This window comes from Ixodes scapularis, unplaced genomic scaffold, assembly GCF_016920785.2.
Source record: "Ixodes scapularis isolate PalLabHiFi unplaced genomic scaffold, ASM1692078v2 PGA_scaffold1__304_contigs__length_218370807, whole genome shotgun sequence".
Taxonomy (NCBI): Eukaryota; Metazoa; Arthropoda; class Arachnida; order Ixodida; family Ixodidae; genus Ixodes; species Ixodes scapularis.
The window spans coordinates 109,093,754-109,113,346 of NW_024609846.1; the positions used below are offsets into that span (position 1 = coordinate 109,093,754).

General features: G+C 44.5%; 1 protein-coding gene across 1 annotated transcript in view; it reads right to left on the reverse strand.

Annotated features, from left to right (window-relative positions):
• The window catches only part of LOC120837655 (neprilysin-4-like), a 188,213-nt gene that overhangs the window by 114,342 nt on the left and 54,278 nt on the right, over nt 1-19,593 (reverse strand). Inside the window, exons 7-8 of the mRNA XM_042290885.1 lie at nt 12,182-12,376; nt 10,193-10,279 (exon numbers count right to left, since the gene is read on the reverse strand). Coding sequence (XP_042146819.1) covers nt 10,193-10,279; nt 12,182-12,376 — 282 coding nt within the window. The remainder of the gene's footprint in view (nt 1-10,192; nt 10,280-12,181; nt 12,377-19,593) is intronic.

A 19,593-nucleotide genomic window follows, 5' to 3' on the forward strand; every position in this document is an offset into this window, starting at 1 on the left:
TACAGATCTGTAAAAAGTTAAACGAAAATGCCTCAATTTTTACTGCCGAACTTTATGGTATGATAACTGCAGTTGACCACATTCTGAGACATCGATATACACTCCGTGCGAGAACTATAGGGGGCGCTTTGAAAAACGCGTGCAGCGCCGCTAGCGGAGGAGCTGGCGTTCGACTGTGAGGCGCGTTCAGCAAAGTGCGGCGCCCTTTCACATGCCAAGCAGTGGCGGCGGAAGCGCGCACGGACGAAACTTTTGCTTTTTGAGACAATACGTTGAGGGTGACGTTGCATGAGTGCTGGGGCAGAAGGGCATTTAGCTGTTCTCCACTTGTATATTCAGTTTGAGTCGTTATTAGGGGTAATTTCTCTAGTTTCGGCCGAAAAAGGAGTTGCAGAAATTTTCCGAAAAGCAAGACGGCCGCCACCATAATTTCTCTGAGTGGGAAATTTATTTCGCTCATCGCTGTAAACGTAGGACTGCTGGAACGATGATATTTGGAGGTGAGTGAAATGTTCACTAAGTTTGTGCACGAAGTGTGCCACATTTCAATAAGACAGGAGGTGTGAAAGCTATGTTTCTGACGAATAAAGAAATGGAGCTGTACGGTATATCCAATATTAGACCCAAAATGTTGTGTTATAGCGGGCTGTGCAAAGTGCATATTTGGGCACACAGGTGCTTGAACTTGACAGTAACATGTCACAGCACTTATTATACCAAAAAGAGGTGACATATTGAAATCACTTGGAAAATTGGTTTGGGCGGCGGAACTCAATGGGAACCGGTTTTGACCATGAAAGGGCTGTCAAGAGAATGCCACTCGTCGTGGGAGGTGGAGACTTTACGTGTAGGAATAAACTGGTGGACTGTACTTCCAATTGAAACAACTTTACGAAAGGTGGTTGCAAAGCCGAGAAAACAAAGCTGTTGGCCAACACACAGTTTGGCCGTCAAGGGCTTTTGCGGTCAGCTGTTGTGTAATAACCTGTTGTGCGAGGTGCTGATTTTCGGCGCACAGGTACTTTGACATGACCGTAACTTGACACAACACTAATTATACCAAAAAGAGTTGGCATAGCAAGACTAGATGGAAATTTAGTTTGGGCGGCGTAACTAAATGGGAACTGGTTTTGACAGTCAAAGGCTGTCAAGACCCCCGCAGGGGGCACCTGTGAAAGCAGGTGTTTGGAGAGTGGCGTCTCCACGGACCCCGAGCCATGCGGGCTCGCCCGCCCACGTCTGGCTGTGCGTGGCTTTCCCGTGTCCGGGGAAAAGGGCATCCTGGTGGTTGAGCCGAGCCCGGGGTAGGTTTGGACCCTTCGGGGCCCACCGGGCGAGGCAATACACCACTTCGGCCCCCGCTTCCCGTAGACGGGAATCCTGGCTTGGCCCGACCAGGATGATTCAGCCTAGTCGCCACTTCTACTATCCCCTCCCTTCTTTTGCCCTTGTCTTCTCATACTTTTCACTCTTCTCATTTCTCTTCTTTCCTTTTTCAACCCCTTTGGCGGCAAGGGCTAACCTTGGGTGGCGACAGACCCCTTGTCCAAAACCACACTTGGTTATAGTACCTGGGCAGTGCTAATAGTCTCACGGTTCCAGCAAAGCCCTTTTTGTTATGGTCCGTTAACTATTCCCTTGTTGGGCTCCGTGGTGGGCGGCACACCACAGGTTCTGAACACTCTCCGCCTCTTATGGCTGCCCCTCCTCCTAAACCCAGCTCACGACAGCCCTGGAAAAGGCGCTGCCTTGAGCACGAAACCATCGAAAAAGACCCTCCTGTGGAAACTTTTACCAAGTTCTTGGTTGTTCATTCTTTAGATGAAAAAAAACCCGTTGCAAAGATATCTCCTTTTATTGTGTCGAAGGTTCTGGAACACCTTATCGGGTTCTCGCATAAGGCCAAGAAACTGCACTCTGGAGACCTCCTTGTTGAGGTGGATACAAAACTTCATAGCGAAGCATTATGTAAGCTCACAAACATTGTAGATGTGAAAGTGTCGGTGAGTCCTTACCGCACACTCAACACCATCCATGGAGTTCTTTCCGAGGACGACCTTCTGGAAGCAAGTGAAGAAGAACTCCTTGAAGGACTTAAAGGCGCCGGAGTTGTCGCCGCAAAACGCATAATGTTTCGAAAAGATGGCAGAGGAACCCCATCAAGACACGTCATCCTGACCTTTGAGAAACATGCTCTTCCCGCAACAATCAAAGCAGGCTAGCTGAACTGCCGCATTCGTCCCTACATCCCCAACCCGCAACGATGTTTCCGCTGCCAACGATTTGGCCACAGTTCATGGAGTTGCAGAGGAAAAGAGACTTGTGCGAAGTGCGGAGGGCAGGACCACGTCGCTGACATCTGCGACGCAGTGGCCCGCTGCAGTAACTGCAGTGGACCACACCCAGCGTACTCTCGCACCTGCCCTCTGTGGAAACAGGAAAAAGAAATTCTTTCACTAAAAGCCAAGGAAAATATCCCATATCCTGAGGCTAAGAAAAGGTTGTCGTTTCTCTCAAAGGGAGGCTATGCCGAGGTGGTGCGCAGGGGCCCTGCACCACGCTCAGAGTCGAGGGCCACCCAGGTCTCGCCAGAGATGCTGGCAGTGGCCCTCAAGGCCCCAACTCCTGAACGCAGGCAGCTGCCCCCTCAGACACCTCGAGGGAGCACGCAAGCTGCCCTCTCGCAGAGTGGGACGGCGGCAGCCGTGCCCACTATCCCTCCTGGACCCTCCCTGAGGGAGAAGGAGCGAAGCCATCGCTCCAACTCGCTTGGGAGGGGCTTTCCTTCTGGGGAGCGGCGCGACTCTCGCACCGCCCCTGGCTCTAATGGAGTGGAACCAATGGAGCAGGATAATTTGCCCAGCTCCTCCCCCACTCCTCCCTGTGGATCGGGCCGAGGGCGGCAACCGCCCTCTCGAACACCCGATCAAGCGAAGCCTGCAGGCAAACCTGCCTGCGAAACTAGGGAGATGGAAGTAGCAGCTGAGGCTGCTGATCCATCCACAAACCTGTCGGACTTCAAAGACACGGATTGGCAGACCCCAATACCCAAGAACAAAGCAAAAATGCTTGTTAAGCCTCCGAAATTAACCCTCTACCCAAGGCATTTAATTTCAACCCATGCATTTTTCTTCATGTATATACCCCATATATTTTAATTCTGGAGCTCTCCAATTTCACATTGTCTACTTTTTTATGTGTAGTGCATTGTGATAAATATTTTGAGATCAGAATGAACTTGCTTTTTATATTAATTTTATTATTCAGTTTTAGCGATTTTAAAATTTGGTCCACATTCCTAAAGCCCCTTTTAGCTTAGCACATTTTTATGGCAGAAGGCTTTTTACAGTGGAATTGCAGAGGACTTTTTCACAACCTGGATGATGTTTACTCCTTGCTTCAGGAGTACACACCCTCTGCAGTATGTCTCCAGGAGACATATTTGGGACCATCGAATAGTAATTTCCTGCGATCATTTCAAGTCTTTCGCAAAGATCGCATAACAACGTCTGGCAGTTCCGGAGGAGTTGCGATTGTTGTGGACGGAACGGTACCAGCTGTTGAAATTTCTTTGAACACTTCTCTGGAGGCTGTCGCAGTACGGTTGATGTTAGATCGCCTTGTTAGCATATGCTCCCTCTACATACCCCCTTCATCTTCCCTGACGCTGACCGATCTTGAACGCCTTGCAGACCAGCTTCCAGAACCCTATGTTCTCCTAGGAGATTTTAATGCCCACAATCCGCTCTGGGGAAGTCAACGGGTCGACAGCCGAGGATCTGTTATAGAAAGGTTTCTCTCCCGAAGAGCTGCCAGTCTCCTAAATACTGGTGAGGCCACATATTTCAGCTCAACTCACCACTCCTTTTCCTGCATTGACCTATCCATTGTTTCTTCATCCATGTTTACAAATATTACCTGGACTGTCCTGAACAACCCACGTGGCAGTGACCACTTCCCTATCCGTCTCATCCCCACAGAGCCCCCACCTATTCTCCCCTGTTGCCCTCCTCGATGGAAACTTTCTATAGCAAACTGGGAACTTTTCCAGGAATGTGTAACGTCTTCTGTCCTGCCTGTAGCACACTCTATTGAAGAAGAAAATGAAATCATCACTACCGCCATTGTTGATGCAGCTCTTGCTGCTATTCCACAAACCTCGGGTAAGCTACCCAAGCGCCCAAAGCCTTGGTGGGATAGGGAGTGCCGAAAGTCCAGAAATCGCCAGAATTGCGCTTAGGCAAAGTTTCGGCGGTATCCCACCCCACAAACCTTCTCGCATTCAAGCGCCTGCGAGCAGAAGCCCGACGCGTCAGGAGACAAGCGAAACGCCGTTCCTTTCACTCGTATACTTCCTCCATTAATAGTTTTGCTCCAGCCAAAATTGTATGGGACAGGGTAAGGCGAATGGATGGTGATTACGCCCACTTTTCAATCCCCCTGCTATCAGCCGACGATGGAGAGGCGTTTTCATCTTTGCAGGAACAGGCTGATGCACTGGGTAGACATTTACCGCAGGTCTCCAGCTCTAAGAATTATACGGAAAAGTTTTTACGCTTTAAAACCAAAGCTGAGAAGGTCCCAATCCGCCGATCTGATAGCTGTGCCGAAGAATATGACCGGCCTTTTACACTTACTGAGCTGCGTCGAGTCATTGCCACAGCAAAAGCAACATCTCCCGGGGTTGATGACATTCATTAGACTATGATTTCCCATCTGCCTGAAGCATTCCTCGTCATTCTCCTCCAGTTTTTCAATGGAGTGTAAGCAGAGGGGAAGCTGCCGAGCGTGTGGAAAAAGGCTATTGTCATCCCTATCTTCAAACCGGGAAAAGACAGAACTAAAGCCTCCAGCTATAGGCCTATAGCCCTGACTAGCTGCCTCGGAAAGACATTCGAGCGGCTGGTTAACAATAGGCTTATCTTCATTCTTGAACGGAACTCGCTTTTAAGCAATTTACAGTGTGGCTTTCATGCCGCCAGGTCCACTGCCGACCACCTCGTACGATTGGAAACGACCATCCGAGAGGCCTTTATAAACAAGCAGTTCTGCCTTTCAGTATTTTTTGACCTTGGAAAGGCTTACGATACCACTTGGCGGTACGGTATCCTTCAAGACCTTATCAAGATGAATATTGGCGGAAATATGTTTAATTGCATTCCAGACTTTTTGCAGGATCGCACCTTTCAGGTACGATTGGGAACAACCCTTTCGTCATGTTTCATCCAGGAGAATGGAGTCCCACAAGGATGTGTCCTGAGCGTTACCCTCTTTCTTATTAAAATCAACTCTTTGTCCCGAGCAATACCACCTTTGGTCTCCTACTCGCTTTATGTTGATGACGTCCAGGTCTGCTTTTCGTCATGTAATTTAGCTATCTGTGAGCGCCAAATCCAAGTAACCATTAATAAAATGAGTAAATGGGCTGATGAGAACGGTTTCAAGTTTTCTGCTGAGAAAACCGAGGCTGTTTGCTTCTCCCGGAGAAGGGGAATGTTTCCCGAACCATCGCTTCACATAAATGGCACATCCCTTCCCGTCCGACCGGAACACAGGTTCCTCGGTGTGACGTTTGACAGCAAGCTTACTTTCGGCCCCCATATCAAGGCACTGAAACTGAAATGCCAGCAGAAACTAAACATTTTAAAAGTTCTTTCACATCGCACCTGGGGCGCGGACAGGGTATGTCTTTTACGAATTTACAGGGCTGTAGTGCGCTCTACCCTGGATTATGGAAGCCTTGTTTACGGATCTGCGAAACCATCCACCCTCAAGATGCTTGATCCTATTCACCACCAGGGGATCCGTTTGGCAACGGGGGCATTCCGTACGTCGCCGGTACTTAGCCTGTACGCTGAATCGCATGAGTGCTCGCTCGAGAGACGTAGACTTTTTCTCGCTGTTCAGTACTTTCTAAGACTCCGTTCTTTTCCGCAAAATCCTGTAGCAATTTTTACACTACGTGTAAAAATTGCTACAGAACAATACAATTTTGATACTCTCTCTCCTCTCCTTGAAATTCAACAAAAGAACTGCACCCTGGAAAGTTGCCAATACTTGTTGTAATCTTTCTTTGACCAAGCACAAAAAAGATACAGTTGACCCTAGTGTTCTCAGGCAAGAATTCATAGAGCTGTGTACCTCGTACAATGGCTACAAGCACTTCTTTACTGATGGATCAAAAACCACAGACTACGTTGGCTGTGCTGCTATCGGCGAGGGCTACAGATCTGTAAAAAGGTTAAACAAAAATGCCTCAATTTTTACTGCTGAGCTTTATGGTCTGATAACTGCAGTTGACCACATTGTCAGACATCGATATAGAAAGTCTGTCATTTTCTCCGACTCTCTCAGCTCACTGAAAGCACTCAACTCTCCAACATCTTGGAAGCACCCTCTGCTTGTGCAACTTTGTAATACACTAACACAAGCACTGGCAAAGAAAATACAGATAGAATTCTGCTGGGTCCCTGGCCATATTGGCATTGAAGGCAATGAGCTAGCTGACCGTGCAGCTTCTGCGTGTGTAGATAAAACAGTTGACCATAACAGCATCCCTGCTACTCATTACCGAGTACCACTAAAAAGGCAAATAAAATATGCCTGGCAGAGGGAATGGGATTCCCAGCTGCAAAACAAACTCCATATGATTAAGCCCATCCTGAGCGAGTGGCGCAGTGCCAGACACCGAGAGCGTTTTTATGAGATTGAGAATAGGACATACCCAACTTAGCCATAGCTACCTCTTGCCTAGGGAGAGTGAACCGACCTGTGACTTCTGTTCTGAACCATTAGGTATACTTCACATTTTGATAGTTTGTCCACACTTTGAAGAGAACCGTCGAACCTGTTTTTCTATATTCTATCGGGAACATGTACCATTTCACTTGGCACTTTTACTGGGTGACGAGCCTCTTGTCCCAGACTCGCAAGTTTTCAATTTTTTGGAAGAAACTAATATTCTGCGGAAATTATAAGTATAGTGGCTTGTAAGGTCCGCTTTGAGGCTTTAGTCAGTCCTTAAAGAATGTAGGCTTTCTTTACACAATGTTTCTGGCGCACTATGGCCCCGATGCTGCTGCGCCAATAAAAAAACCCAAAACCAACCAACTATACTTTTAACCCTAGAAAAGGTTCGTGAATATCCGGATACAGAAATGAGGTACAAGGTGATGCAGGGTAAGACAGAAATTGATAAATCAAATCATACCTATAACTGGAATTCTCTGTTACAGTACTGACAAACTTATGACAAAGTTATGAAAACCTTTCAGAACATTTATTATATTAGTACCAGAAGAGTAAAGTTGACAAAACGGAGGCCCCCGAATACAGAGATCAACGAAGGAATTTTCCAATTGCGTTAGGATATTAGGACCAGCTTTTGAATCATGGAAACACCAAGCTAAGAAATGAAATTCGTGAAATTCGTAAACAAATGTGAATGAAATACGCCTAGCGAAAAGGAAACATATTTTAAATCGGTTCATTCAATCAAGAACAAATTCAAAGGAGACATGGAACTTAGTAAACAGGTTAATTTGCCAAAAAGTTAAAATAGCATGGATGATACGATTCAGAAACATTTCCATGGGTCAAGTTCTTATGCGGCGTTGTCAGTGTCTTAAAAAAGTCTTCATCGACGCCGAGCTAAAAAATTCACTCCACTGTTAGTATCATTCCTATCACTCCACATGTCAAGTGCTCTAACTGGGTGTATTTGCCTTACATAACACAACAGTATATTTCAAAATTATAACTTCTATGCTGAAAACTAAGCCACCAGGGTTTGACAACATAAGAATCCGAAATATTAAGTATATTTTGGAAGACTGAAGCTGATCTCACAAATAATTATTATTGACATCCTCTATAGCGGAAGTAGTCCGAAGAGCCTAAAGGTCTTGATTATATGTGACACATATGAACATGGAAAACATCAAGTGTTTGAGATCTACCAACCAATTCCTCTTCTACTTATATTTACTCGTATAATATTCAAAATTTGTACAACTTGCCATGACTAGCTTCCGTGACATAAATTTTTTTATTAAGTAATACTAATATGGTTTCCGACAACAAAAACGTACTATTACACAATTAGAAGATGGTGCATATTACGTTATCGAAGCACCGGAGAACTCGTTCAAATATCGTTTACTCGTTCAAACATCGGTGCTACATTTTATAAGAAAATGGGTACTATGATTAGAACAGATCAGAGACACGCCACATAGACCCTCATGGCTGTGTATATATAGCTGCCACCTGCGAGTCGCTTTTCGGAAGCTATCGGGAACCTTTGTCAATTCCGTCCTCCCAGCAACGGTTCGCGTTTGCGTTTCGCTGCTTCCCCATTTTCGTTGTTTCACAGCTATACATGCGTCGCCCTTTCAATATGAAAAATGCTCGTTACGTTGGCATGGGTCCTTCTGAACCGTACAAAGACGCACAATCACTAGATCGGCGTGCACTCTATCGTGCAACTGCGGCGCCGTACGAACCTGTAAAAACTTAAGTGGAACGGATTTGCTGTCAGGCCGCGTTCTTTTTCAAGTGCTTTTTCAAATCGGTGCGCTGCTTTTATAAATAAATGGGTATCTTCTAATAGCGCTGACAAAAGCCGTCAAGAAAACCTCCGTGGTTCCCTATCGGCGGTCGCGAACCGAGGTGTGGAACGGACATGTTTCATGCTTCTCCCACAGAAGTTCGGCGTGCCGGATGTAAACAAGCGTGAGGCGTACCTCTCGGCACTTTTGATGCGCCGTTGATTGGTTCAGCCGCCACGCGACTGGGCGCCCGGTCGCAAAAATCGGCCTGAAAACGACTGCTTCAAACCTGTCGCCTTCGTGACTTGCGATTATCGCTGTTGCGACAAAAGTTCTCGCGTGACAGCTGCGACTTCCCAGTGCGAACGCTCCTTTACAGCAAACGTTGTGCCGCAAAGCCCCTGTAACGAGGGCAAGCTAGTACGGTTGTGCAAGGTTCGACTCGAATAGCGCTGCGTCATTGATAGCCTTCACAGTGTATGGGAACGCGAAGACGAATAGTTCATTCAACAGTGCAGAAGCTAGGGATGACGTTGGCCTACTCAATTCGAACCACTATTCGCACAACCTTACAAGCCAGCTCAATTGTACTAAAGGTTTGTTGTCGTTTTTTTCTTAAAGAGATCATATGTTACTCGTTTTTTTTTCCATCACAAGTTAGTTCAAATCACTCTGAACGAATAAGCAGAGTTTCAAGAAAATAAAAATTGGAGTTTTTTTTTAAATATTGACGTGCAGTTGTGCCACATTTAGTAGAATGTGCATGGTTTCTGCATTACTAAAATAACTACAATAATGAATAAGCCTAATCTTTGATATATTCGTAATACTCACTTAAAGTTGATCATTCCGATATATTTTGCCTTATATTTAGTAACTCGATGGTGAATAATTGTGAATGTCTTTAAAACGTGCTTGTTAGATGGGTTTCGAAAATATGTTGGCATAGAAATCTTTTATTGTTATTTGTAGTATTCCGCATACATGTTGCATACCTCTCATAAAATAAAAAGAACAGAAATCATTACTAAGTGCATGCTTCGGCGTGAAATTGGCCGCTGTGAAATTCACCATAGCGAAACCTCAGCATTTACCACGCCTGGAGCTGCGAAATTTTGTATCTCCGGAATACAATTAGTTACAGCGTTCGCATAAAACTGAATGCTCCTTCCAGGAATATGGTTTTAATATATTTTGACATAACTACAAAAAATATTACCTGGGAGGCTATGTTCGACAAAAGTTTCGTTTCTTTTCAAAAGAAACGGAAGTAACGGAACTGACAATATCGCGTCTGATCGGTCAGAGGCTAAAATGACGAAAAGTTCCCACTTTCGTTATTTGAGCCTCTAGCCAATCAGACGCTATATCGTCAGTTCCGTCACTTCCGCTTCATTTTCGAAGAAACGAAACAGTTGTCGGACATAGCTCGCCTGGACTATCATTTTACGATCTGACCTGGAAACACCCTGAAGTCAAGTACACGTTGCTCTGCTACATCGATATTCAGGTCAATAATTGAATTGTACGAGTACTATATAGTTTCTTAAGACTCAGAGGAGCATTGTAGTGTAGCCTAATATTACATAGATTGAGACAGCGTTAGCTCAAATAAAGGTTGTGAAAGTTCGCGGTCCGCTTACCTTGGGATACTTTTCAGACAAGGTGGAGATATTCATTTCGTTGTACATTGAGGATAAGTTACGCCTGTCTTCACCAGCCTTAGTGTGCTTAGAAAAAGAAAAAGAAAACAACCGAATAACGGTCGTAATTTTTATCTCTCAAAACCTTCCCGATATTTTTTTTTGCTAGTTATGTTTTATTGCGAGTCCTTTTTCTTTTTGGGATTCCATGCAAAAGGAACTAGTACCGTGTTTGTCAAGGGTGCCCAGACGTTATAGTCTAGCTAAATTAATAGGCCCGCTCGAACGTTTTGATACCAAACTGAAATCGCAGTGCGGCGGTATAATTTCCCAGACCACTCACACACACGGGGATGATTGGAGTAAGGCAAAACCCCGTTAGGATATCCTACGTAAGCCGATCTATAATATTTTTTTTTCGCCACAGTTTTGTCCATCGGGATGGTTTGTCGGCAGTACCCATTTGAGTATCAAAGCGAATTGAAAACTGCTTTTTCCTGGGAATTTTACTATCTGTGATACTGTGTTCCAGGTCATTGAAAGGGATCCTAAGCTTTATGTGATCACCGTACTTAGCTGGTGTTTTGTAACCTGATGAATGCTCCCTTCTACTTATCAATACACTGACTTTAAGGCCATTGAGAAATCTCGAAAGTGATGAAAGTTTGATGATGCAGTGAAAAATAGTGCATGTGAAAATAAGTGAACAATATCTTAGATTGTGAGTAAAATGATTCATAAAATACCCTTCACAGAAGAGCTTTATAATTGAGGCATAAATATAAATTTTACATTACATAGAAAAATCTCTAAATTATATTGGCACCTCTATTAACATGTTAAGTGGGAGCGGTGAGGAATTTCATATTTGATGACTAGTTATTTTTAACACTGCGCGCCACTGCTTTCACCTACACAACAACCACGTTTCGGTGTATTTTACTTAGGCACAGCGTGAGCAGTACCAACCTTTGTAACTGAGAATACTACCCTAGATTACAGCTATTTGTTTTAAAATTGAAAATCAAATTTGAAGAGAAATCGAGTCAGATTGTGAATAGCTTGTTCCCGCTAAAATGCATCGCGTTGGGTACTTGGTACTAAAACTTCAGCAATTGCACAGAAGTGAGCATTTCGTGAAATATCTCGAACACAGTAACAAATATTAAAAGCATAGAATCCACCTGAAGTCTATGGAACCTGTAAACATTTTTTCAGTAATGCATAAATTCGCTTTAGCGGGAGATAAAATATGTATGGGTGTTCGAAATACTCAGGTTCGATCTAAAATGGGTCATAAATATCGGCGTGTTCAAGAAGCAATCTAAATGTTTCGTCAAGAGGGTATTTCACAGGTTGGTTTTATCTTCTAAGAATCTAAAGCGTAGCTCCCATTCTGTAAAAGATATGGCGAAAATGCTTGCCAGGATCAACAGTGGCCGGCGACGCAGAATACCGGGAGCAGCGACGGAAGGTGTAGCTTACCAGCGAAAGCAAACGACACGCAGATGAAATCCGTCGGCAGCGAGAACGCCGTCATTATGCAGCCGTGTTTTTTTTTTTCGTCTTACTTCGTTTTGCTTTTATTGTCCGCATTTATTTTTTAACCAAACGTACCTTAAAATTATTGTGTTAGTTTAAATTGACCACCGTCGTCGCGAGCACTCTCTAATGAAGTCCCTATTAGTCCCGATAAGCACGTAGAGCCATCTTTCAAGACGTGCGCGTAACGGGCCCCGCGTCACACGACTGGTTTTCTGCATCGCCATCCGCCGTTGAGCATGGCAAGTATTTTGGCCCGCTTTTTTACAGAAAGGAAGCTACGCTTTGAATTTCTACAAGATAAAAACGATTTCTGAAATACACCTTTGACAAAAAGTTTAGATTGCCACGTGCAGAGGCCGGTTTTTACGGACCATTTTAGATATAGCCTGGTTATTTCAGACACCCAATACTTTAGATATACTGTTGGAATGCGTTATATATTACCTTTGCCAGTTTGACCTCAAACTGTAACATATCCTCAGAAAATTGCTCTGCCTCCTCTTCAGTTAAGTTGGGTCTGAAGACTTTCGCAGTTGACGCAATAACCTTCTTGAAGGCAACGATTATTTTTTTATTTTCTTCTGCCATGTGGTTAATCAGTTCGTTTCGACCAACCCAGTCAAACGTAATTTGGTCAAGCTTGAAAAATAGTGCATGATAATGAACTTGTTAATATTTAGTATATCACACATATACGTTTATATACTGCATATTTCATAGTTAATGAAACACTTGACATAAGCAATTGTTAGGCATGCAGCTGAGAACTATTATGAGGAGAAGTAGCTCTTCTCTTTCCACCTGAATCATAATATCTACATCTAAGTTTTGAAACTGAAAACCATTCGAGCCATCTTTTAAGCAAGTTAATAATGTTTTCATAATATGTTCTCTTTTGAAGTTGTGAGATTACGATACAACCATATTAGCCAAAATAATAACCGTCCGTCTTTAGAATAAAGATGTCTAGTGGCTGGATAAATTCAAGAATATATCCAAACGGGAACTAAAATTAATCTCACGTCTTTTAATTCAAAACCCGGTCTTAGCGGCTGAAAATTGCGCCAGTTTTTCAAGGAATAACAGTGAGTGTGCAGACAAGCTGGCAATATTTACTCATAATGTAACACCTGAGATTGTGGGGCAAAAACATTAGGGAACTTTCAAGTCAGAGAAAAAAATAACACTAGGAGAAGTGTTCTATACTATATGTTCGTTGATTTGAAGGTTTTTTCCCCACATTACAATAAGGTATTGCATTATGATTGCTTTCATATTAAAAAAAAACGTTCCTTTGACTTAGGTTGTTGACTCCCACGCCCCGATTTAGTGGTCGCTTGAATGCCAGCACAAAGACATGCTTTTTTCTACAGCTTATGCAACAAGCGTATGCCGCCTCACTGGCTTCGTCAATAATAATAATAATAATAAAAAGTATCGGTTGCTCTAAGCAAAAAGCTCCGGCCTACGGATCCGGAAGTGGCAGGTTCGAATCCCGGCCGAGGTGCCCCCATTTGGCCGAGGTGTCCGTAGTCAACTGGCATATATGCATAAAGTTGAATCAGGTTTCGAGGACCGCGGATCGGGTGCGGTTGCCAGAGGCTGCGGATGCGTATAGCATTCGGATATCTCTGAGTGTGACTCTGGATTGTTACCGAGCCCGCCGGTCAACGTGTGCGACACCAGACGCTAGAGTTAATAAATGAGAATAATTAAGGTGCATCGTCAAATGTTTTGGAGAAACAAATAAAAAATAATAATAATACTTTTTTTACGCCAGGATTTGATTTTTAATACAGATTGATTTAGACTGTTCAATCTCGCAAAGGAAAGTGTGTTCTTCTTGTTTGGCAGGAAAAGAGTGGAAACGTTCTTCGCTCGAATGAAATTCGAACACGTTCAAGCCACAAAAAAGGAGAAGGCTCCTCGACAAGTCAAACGTGACGTGTGTGCGCGTTTTCATTCTGGACAGTTGGCGTGTTGCTGCTAAGTATGTGGTTCAGAGAACACAGTTGCAGAATCGTGTTTAAAACTGAAACCAGTATGACGTGTTGTCATAGATGAATGTTGTCATAAATGAATAATGTCATATTTTCACATTGGTGTACCAGCGTTTTACCACGTATATACGAGTACGCTCCGGTGAGTGGCCGCGTTTTTTACTGCTTTTTAGTATTTAACATAAATAAATTAGCACAATGCTATTAGCTTTACCCTAATATATGTTGGCGATTAGAAAATACCTCTCTGCTTAAAGTAAGTGTTTAAAATAAATTTTAAAAAGTATTATTATTTTTTTATCGCATTTCCTTACTAGAATGTTGCAGTTTCCAGGACCGTCTCATAACTTTCCAAGGACGCGGGGTGTATCCTGGAAGGATGATTGCTTATTTATAAATGGGAAAAAATTGGAATACCATCAAATGTCTTTCACCGTATTCTGACTCGAAGAGTTCTTTGTACAAAGATATGCAAAACTTGTAGAGTACCATCCAGACGTTTTTTTTTTTTTTTTTTACTTTATGATTCAACGTGAATGCGAGGATTCCGGGTTGGACGTGGTTCCGAGTTTTGCAAATGCAGTTTGAGTACGAACGCAAAGTCCTCAGATAGCGGTCGGATGCGGGTGACCAAACTGTTATTCGCAAAGGGCTCTAGCTATCGGGACCACAGCGCGGCATAAAATATTTTACTTCGGCTAGTACAGATTTACAACATATTCGACTCCATGACTCCAATCTAATAGAATTAGAAAGTATACTTTTCCCCAAAGCAATTGGAAGAAAACATTACTGCAAGTTATGGAGAACGCTCGGCCATTGTCAAAAATTGATAAGAATAAAAACAAGCTTTTGCCTTGATCATTCTAATAAACCATGGGAGCATAGAATGTGTCGTTTGTGTATTATGATTTTCTGGGCTTCGTGGTGGGGAACTTAGAGCGCTTTCGAATGCCCAGCAGACGCGACACACTTTTGTAATCTCCGGCCTCATCAGGCTGATCAAGACCATTTTTATTTTATTTTTTATTTATTCATTTCATTGCCCTTAGGGTCCATCGGGCGTTACAGAGGGGGTGGGTACAGTGGGTTTACAAAGTACAAATGATCAATTCATAGTACAAAAGGTAGACAACTACAACAAAACAAAAGAAAAAGTATAAATCAGCAGATCAACAAATTGCAGAGTTATATAAGTAATCAATTAGGGCCGCCTTGAAAGCAGAAACATCTTCGATCGCTGCGATGTGGGGGGAAGGTGGTTTCATTCTGAATATGTTTTTGGCAATAAAGAATAAAAAATTATGTTAGTGCTGCAATGAGGTATAGCAAATTTGTACAGGTGATCAAGCCGGGATGAAACGTATGAAGGCCGTTAAAGCAGTTCCTGTTTGAGCACTGGTTTATGAAAAACTATTTTATAAAAATCAGAAAGACGCGCAATTTTTCTTCGAAACATTAGTTCAGGAATGCCTGCATTAGACTTCATTAGTGACACGCTAGCAAAGCCGTAATAATTAGAGTTAGGCGGGAATAATTAGAGAACTTATTCGGGAGTAGAGTGGTGTCACGAGTATGTCTTAATAAAAACTCTCCGGGGGTTGTGCTTCTTTGTGGATTTGTGTAGGGCCTTGAAATATTAGTGCTCATGGTTTGTGAGAAGCCCCTTGTTGTAACTTTTGTAATTGCGATGGGAGGAAGCCTATCGCACACTTTACTCTATCAAATGACTTTTGCATGAAGTTCTGACGTCATACCACCACTGCATTATCCTTAATACGTTATGATTCACCTCGTGATACGGTGAATGTACGTGGGGACCTATGTTCTGTCTGGAACCAGATGCGCGCAGCGACGGTATCCTGCTGACTAAACATGCTGGGCAATGTATCAATCGCCACCAAAGGTCGCTTGCGGACAATACTACAGCGTGGGCGAAATGGATTGAACGCACTTTAGACTGGCCGCATATATCGGGCTCAACTTTATCGCGCTCGGATTTACTACAGAGAAGCCTGAGGTTGGTGGAAGCTTTCGCTAAAATTGTGAAAAAATCGGTTCACATGAGTAAATCAATAAAAATCAAAAACAATATTTTCTCTGTACTTCGTATGCAAATTAGACATATGTGTTACTGTGGCGCTCATTTGAGCCGAATGAAGTAAACAATAGGTAACCCAATTCTATTTTTTTTTCAATTTTACAAACTTTTCAGTCGTAGGAAACGCCAGGATGGTCAAGAAGGATTTTATGATGATTTTAAGATAAAAGTTTTACCGGTAAATGCTCTTAGACAAAACCAGTTTTAAACCGCAGCTCTTAGGCGCCCGTTTGAGGCTTGAGCGCCGTCGCCGTCGCCGTAACCGCGCGGTGCATTATGGAGCGCGTGACGTCACTGACGAGGTTATCAGTGACGTAACTGATGACGTCATCGGCATCCGCATTGTCATTTTCATTGTCCCTGATGACGTCATTAGTGACGTCACTGATGAAATCGGCATCCCCATCGTCATCATCCCTGATGACGTCATAATTGACGTCACTGATGTCGTCATCGGCGTCCGCATCGTCATTGTCACGTGACCTCATAGGGGTGACGTGTCCCCCGTGAGGTCACGTGACCCCGGTGACGTCACGTGACCCCCCTGAGGTCACATGCCCCTCGTGTGGCGACGGCGACGCCGCTCGGAGGGCGGAGTAGCAGACAGGATGAGTAAGGTGAGGAGGAGGGAGGAAGAATAAACCTTCCCTTCGGTGCCCTTTCCCTCCTCCTCCTCAAGAGCCGCGCTCTAATTCGTTGTTATAGGGTGTTGTCAACGGCTTTCATTTTTTTATTTTCTTTCTTTTAACCCCGGAGGTTTTATGTATTCACATTTTCAAGAAATGTACACCAGCTCCAAGCGCCTCCGTAGTAAATAACAAAGCACCAAGTTAAGAAACCGATTTATTCGCTCCGCGGTCAGTTCAAACTGCGTTCAAACCGTTTCGCCCACGCTGTATTTATCACCCAACGCCCGAATGCAGTCGACACTACAATTTGTCGGAACAAATCAATAAGTGGCAAAAGTGCATCGTCAGGATGTTCATCCTCTTCGTACGAAGGGTGTGCGAACAGAAGTTTCTAGACATGAGGTTCCTAAAAGTAGCGGTATTTTTTGAAGCGCCGACTGCGTAACGGTGCAATAGGCAACCTGCAATGCTGTTTGGTTTGGCGCCATCTAGCGACTAAAGCAAGAAATATTGGGTACCCCTGGGAGTGCGGCTGCATTGTTCAAATGTGAGCTTTTGCTCTGGTGGCGCCGCTGAGCCTAGTGTCTGAAGCAAGAAATACTGGGTATCCCAGGAAGCCGTGATCGCGTAACGTGCCAGTAGAGCGGAAGCTCCGGCCCTGGCGGGCCAATCGGAACGTGACTGCGTATCACCGGAGCGCTCCTCAACTCCGAAGAAGTATCAGGCTTTTCGCTGCGTCATGCTCCAATATGTGTGCGTTGCTCTCGTATACGTCACGCATTTCGAAGCCTTCGGAACGCAATGTGGGGCTTATCGTTCGCCGTTTGCCAAGTTACAACGAGACAGGGTAGACCTGTGCGCTCTCACCCTGCTGGCGCCGCCTGGCCGTTGCCAGCTGCCTATTTTAGGAAGCGAATGGCGGCGCACAGCAGAAGAGTGAGCTGAAAGACGCTTTTTGTTCCTACGGAATGTGCTTCGTTATTCGTCTGGTTTCTGTTGCTTGGAAAAAGAAGCAACAACGGACTTTACGAATACTGGTTCGAACTAAATTGCGTTGCGTCATTTATAGCTTTCGCAGCGGTAGGGAAAACCCAGACCTACCGGTTCCCTGCAGCGTCGATGATGAGAATGACGCGGCGCTATTCGATTCGAACCACTATTGGCACACCCTCAGTTCGTACGTTTGCTATCATCGACTCAATCAATCGCGCACGGTGAGGCCCCGTGACGCCGCGCTTTTTTCTTGCATGATTGGTTGACCCGAGGATAGCGAACCAACAATGAAAACAATCGAGTACCGTGACGATGCACTTTCTGCATTGTTTGATTGGGTAGTTTTCTTAGATGGTTCTTACCGTCCCGCAATGCTCTCCGCAGCCCGCTAGGATACACGGAATTCTACAGTCAAGGCCATGGGCGCGCATTCGCAGTAGCGGCTTCTTCCTTGCGGAGGTCTTAGCGGAGGGGGAAACGCGGTCTACGAAAACTCCTTATTAGGAAGCTTTCGTAGACCGTCCTCGTCGTCCCCCAAAGCTCCCCTCAACCCGCTACGATACCCGAAACTAAAGCCAAGGCCATCGGCGCGTAAGCGCAGTAGCAGATTCTTTGTTTCGGAGGGTTTAGCGGAGAGGGAAACGCGGTCTACGGAAACTCCCTATAGACTCCATCGGACCGTAGCGTTTGCTGCGATCGGATTTAGGTATAATTATGTCTCCGTGCCGACGAATGCCTCCAGACTACGAATAGTGGACAAAATATGACTCACCGTCGACGGTCGCCTGCAGACTAAGAATGCTGGACTAAGTATGGCTTGCCACCAACTAGACGGCGTGTTTCACAGCGTTTGCCACACTAAATTTACGCGCTATTATTGGCGAATGATCGATTAGAATATTCTTACACATAATTCACTCTCATAGTGAAATAATGGAGCGTAAAAATTGAGAAAATATTCCCAAACCACAAGTGTGCCAGGGCTATCGAGTGCATGGCGGCACTCAGTTTGTTGCAGAACATAAAAAAGGGCGAATACCTAGCAACGGGTGCTGGCTTCGATACGTCACTGTGACGTAAACCCGTCGCGGCACAGCGCCGCTCGTATCTGGTCGGTCCAGAATGATCCAGGCCAGGTGATGATGACGAACGGTTTAATGGCGCAAAAGCGACGAAGGCCATGCTGTGCCAGACTACAAGACTAATGCGACTCACAGTAGCGGTAATTGAGAGCACACATGAAGCTGATGTTTTATATATTTATGGTGAACAAAACTGCAGTACTTGAGTTTTGTGTAGAAGGTCACTTGCTTGCAAAACGTTGAGGACCCGATTGGATAGAATTATGGGATGCTCGCCTAACAAAAGTGTTGAATGGAAAGTAATCTGATATGTAAAAAGCTCTGGAAAACAGGCAAGCCGGTTCTGCTCAAAGCCTGGACAGGCACACAAAATATGCAAAATTGTCAAAGGTTCACTGCAATGCTCGCAGCTTGTAGCGTCTTCTCCACAAAGATGTCCGTGAGTCAGGAAGGTGTGGCCGATTCTAAGACTGCACAAGAGAACCTCATGAAAACGGTTTTTACGAGATGAATTCTCCCTCAACCCCAAAACTGGCTTAATAGCAAGCAGCTTATTTGCACTCTCTAGGTTCCACTCAGATTGCCAAGCATCGAGGAGAGTTTTCCTAAGGAGGGGTTTGATATCTTGAAAGGGTATGCCCCGTCGGATTTCTAGAAGATTGTTTGCGGAGGTAGCCAGCTGGTCTGCTTTCTCATTGCCTTTGATCCCAACATGGCTTGGGATCCAGCAGAATTCGATAACGAACCCACGCTCTAAGCAACGATTGATTGTATAGCGTATTAGCTTAGCGAGCATGTTTTTCGTGTCTCTTACAGAGCAGAGGGCAACGATGACACTTTGGGAGTCTACAAAAAGAATTGCCTTCATTGTTTTGCTGGTGTTGATATACTCGATTGCAAAGAGAACACCGTATAGCTCCGCAGTAAAAATACTAGCCATGCAGCTACGCCGCTAGGCCTTTATAAAAACCTCAGAATAAACAGCCTATCCCACTGCAGAAAAAGTCTTGGGTCCATCTCTATAAAATTGAGTATAGTCGTCATATGTATT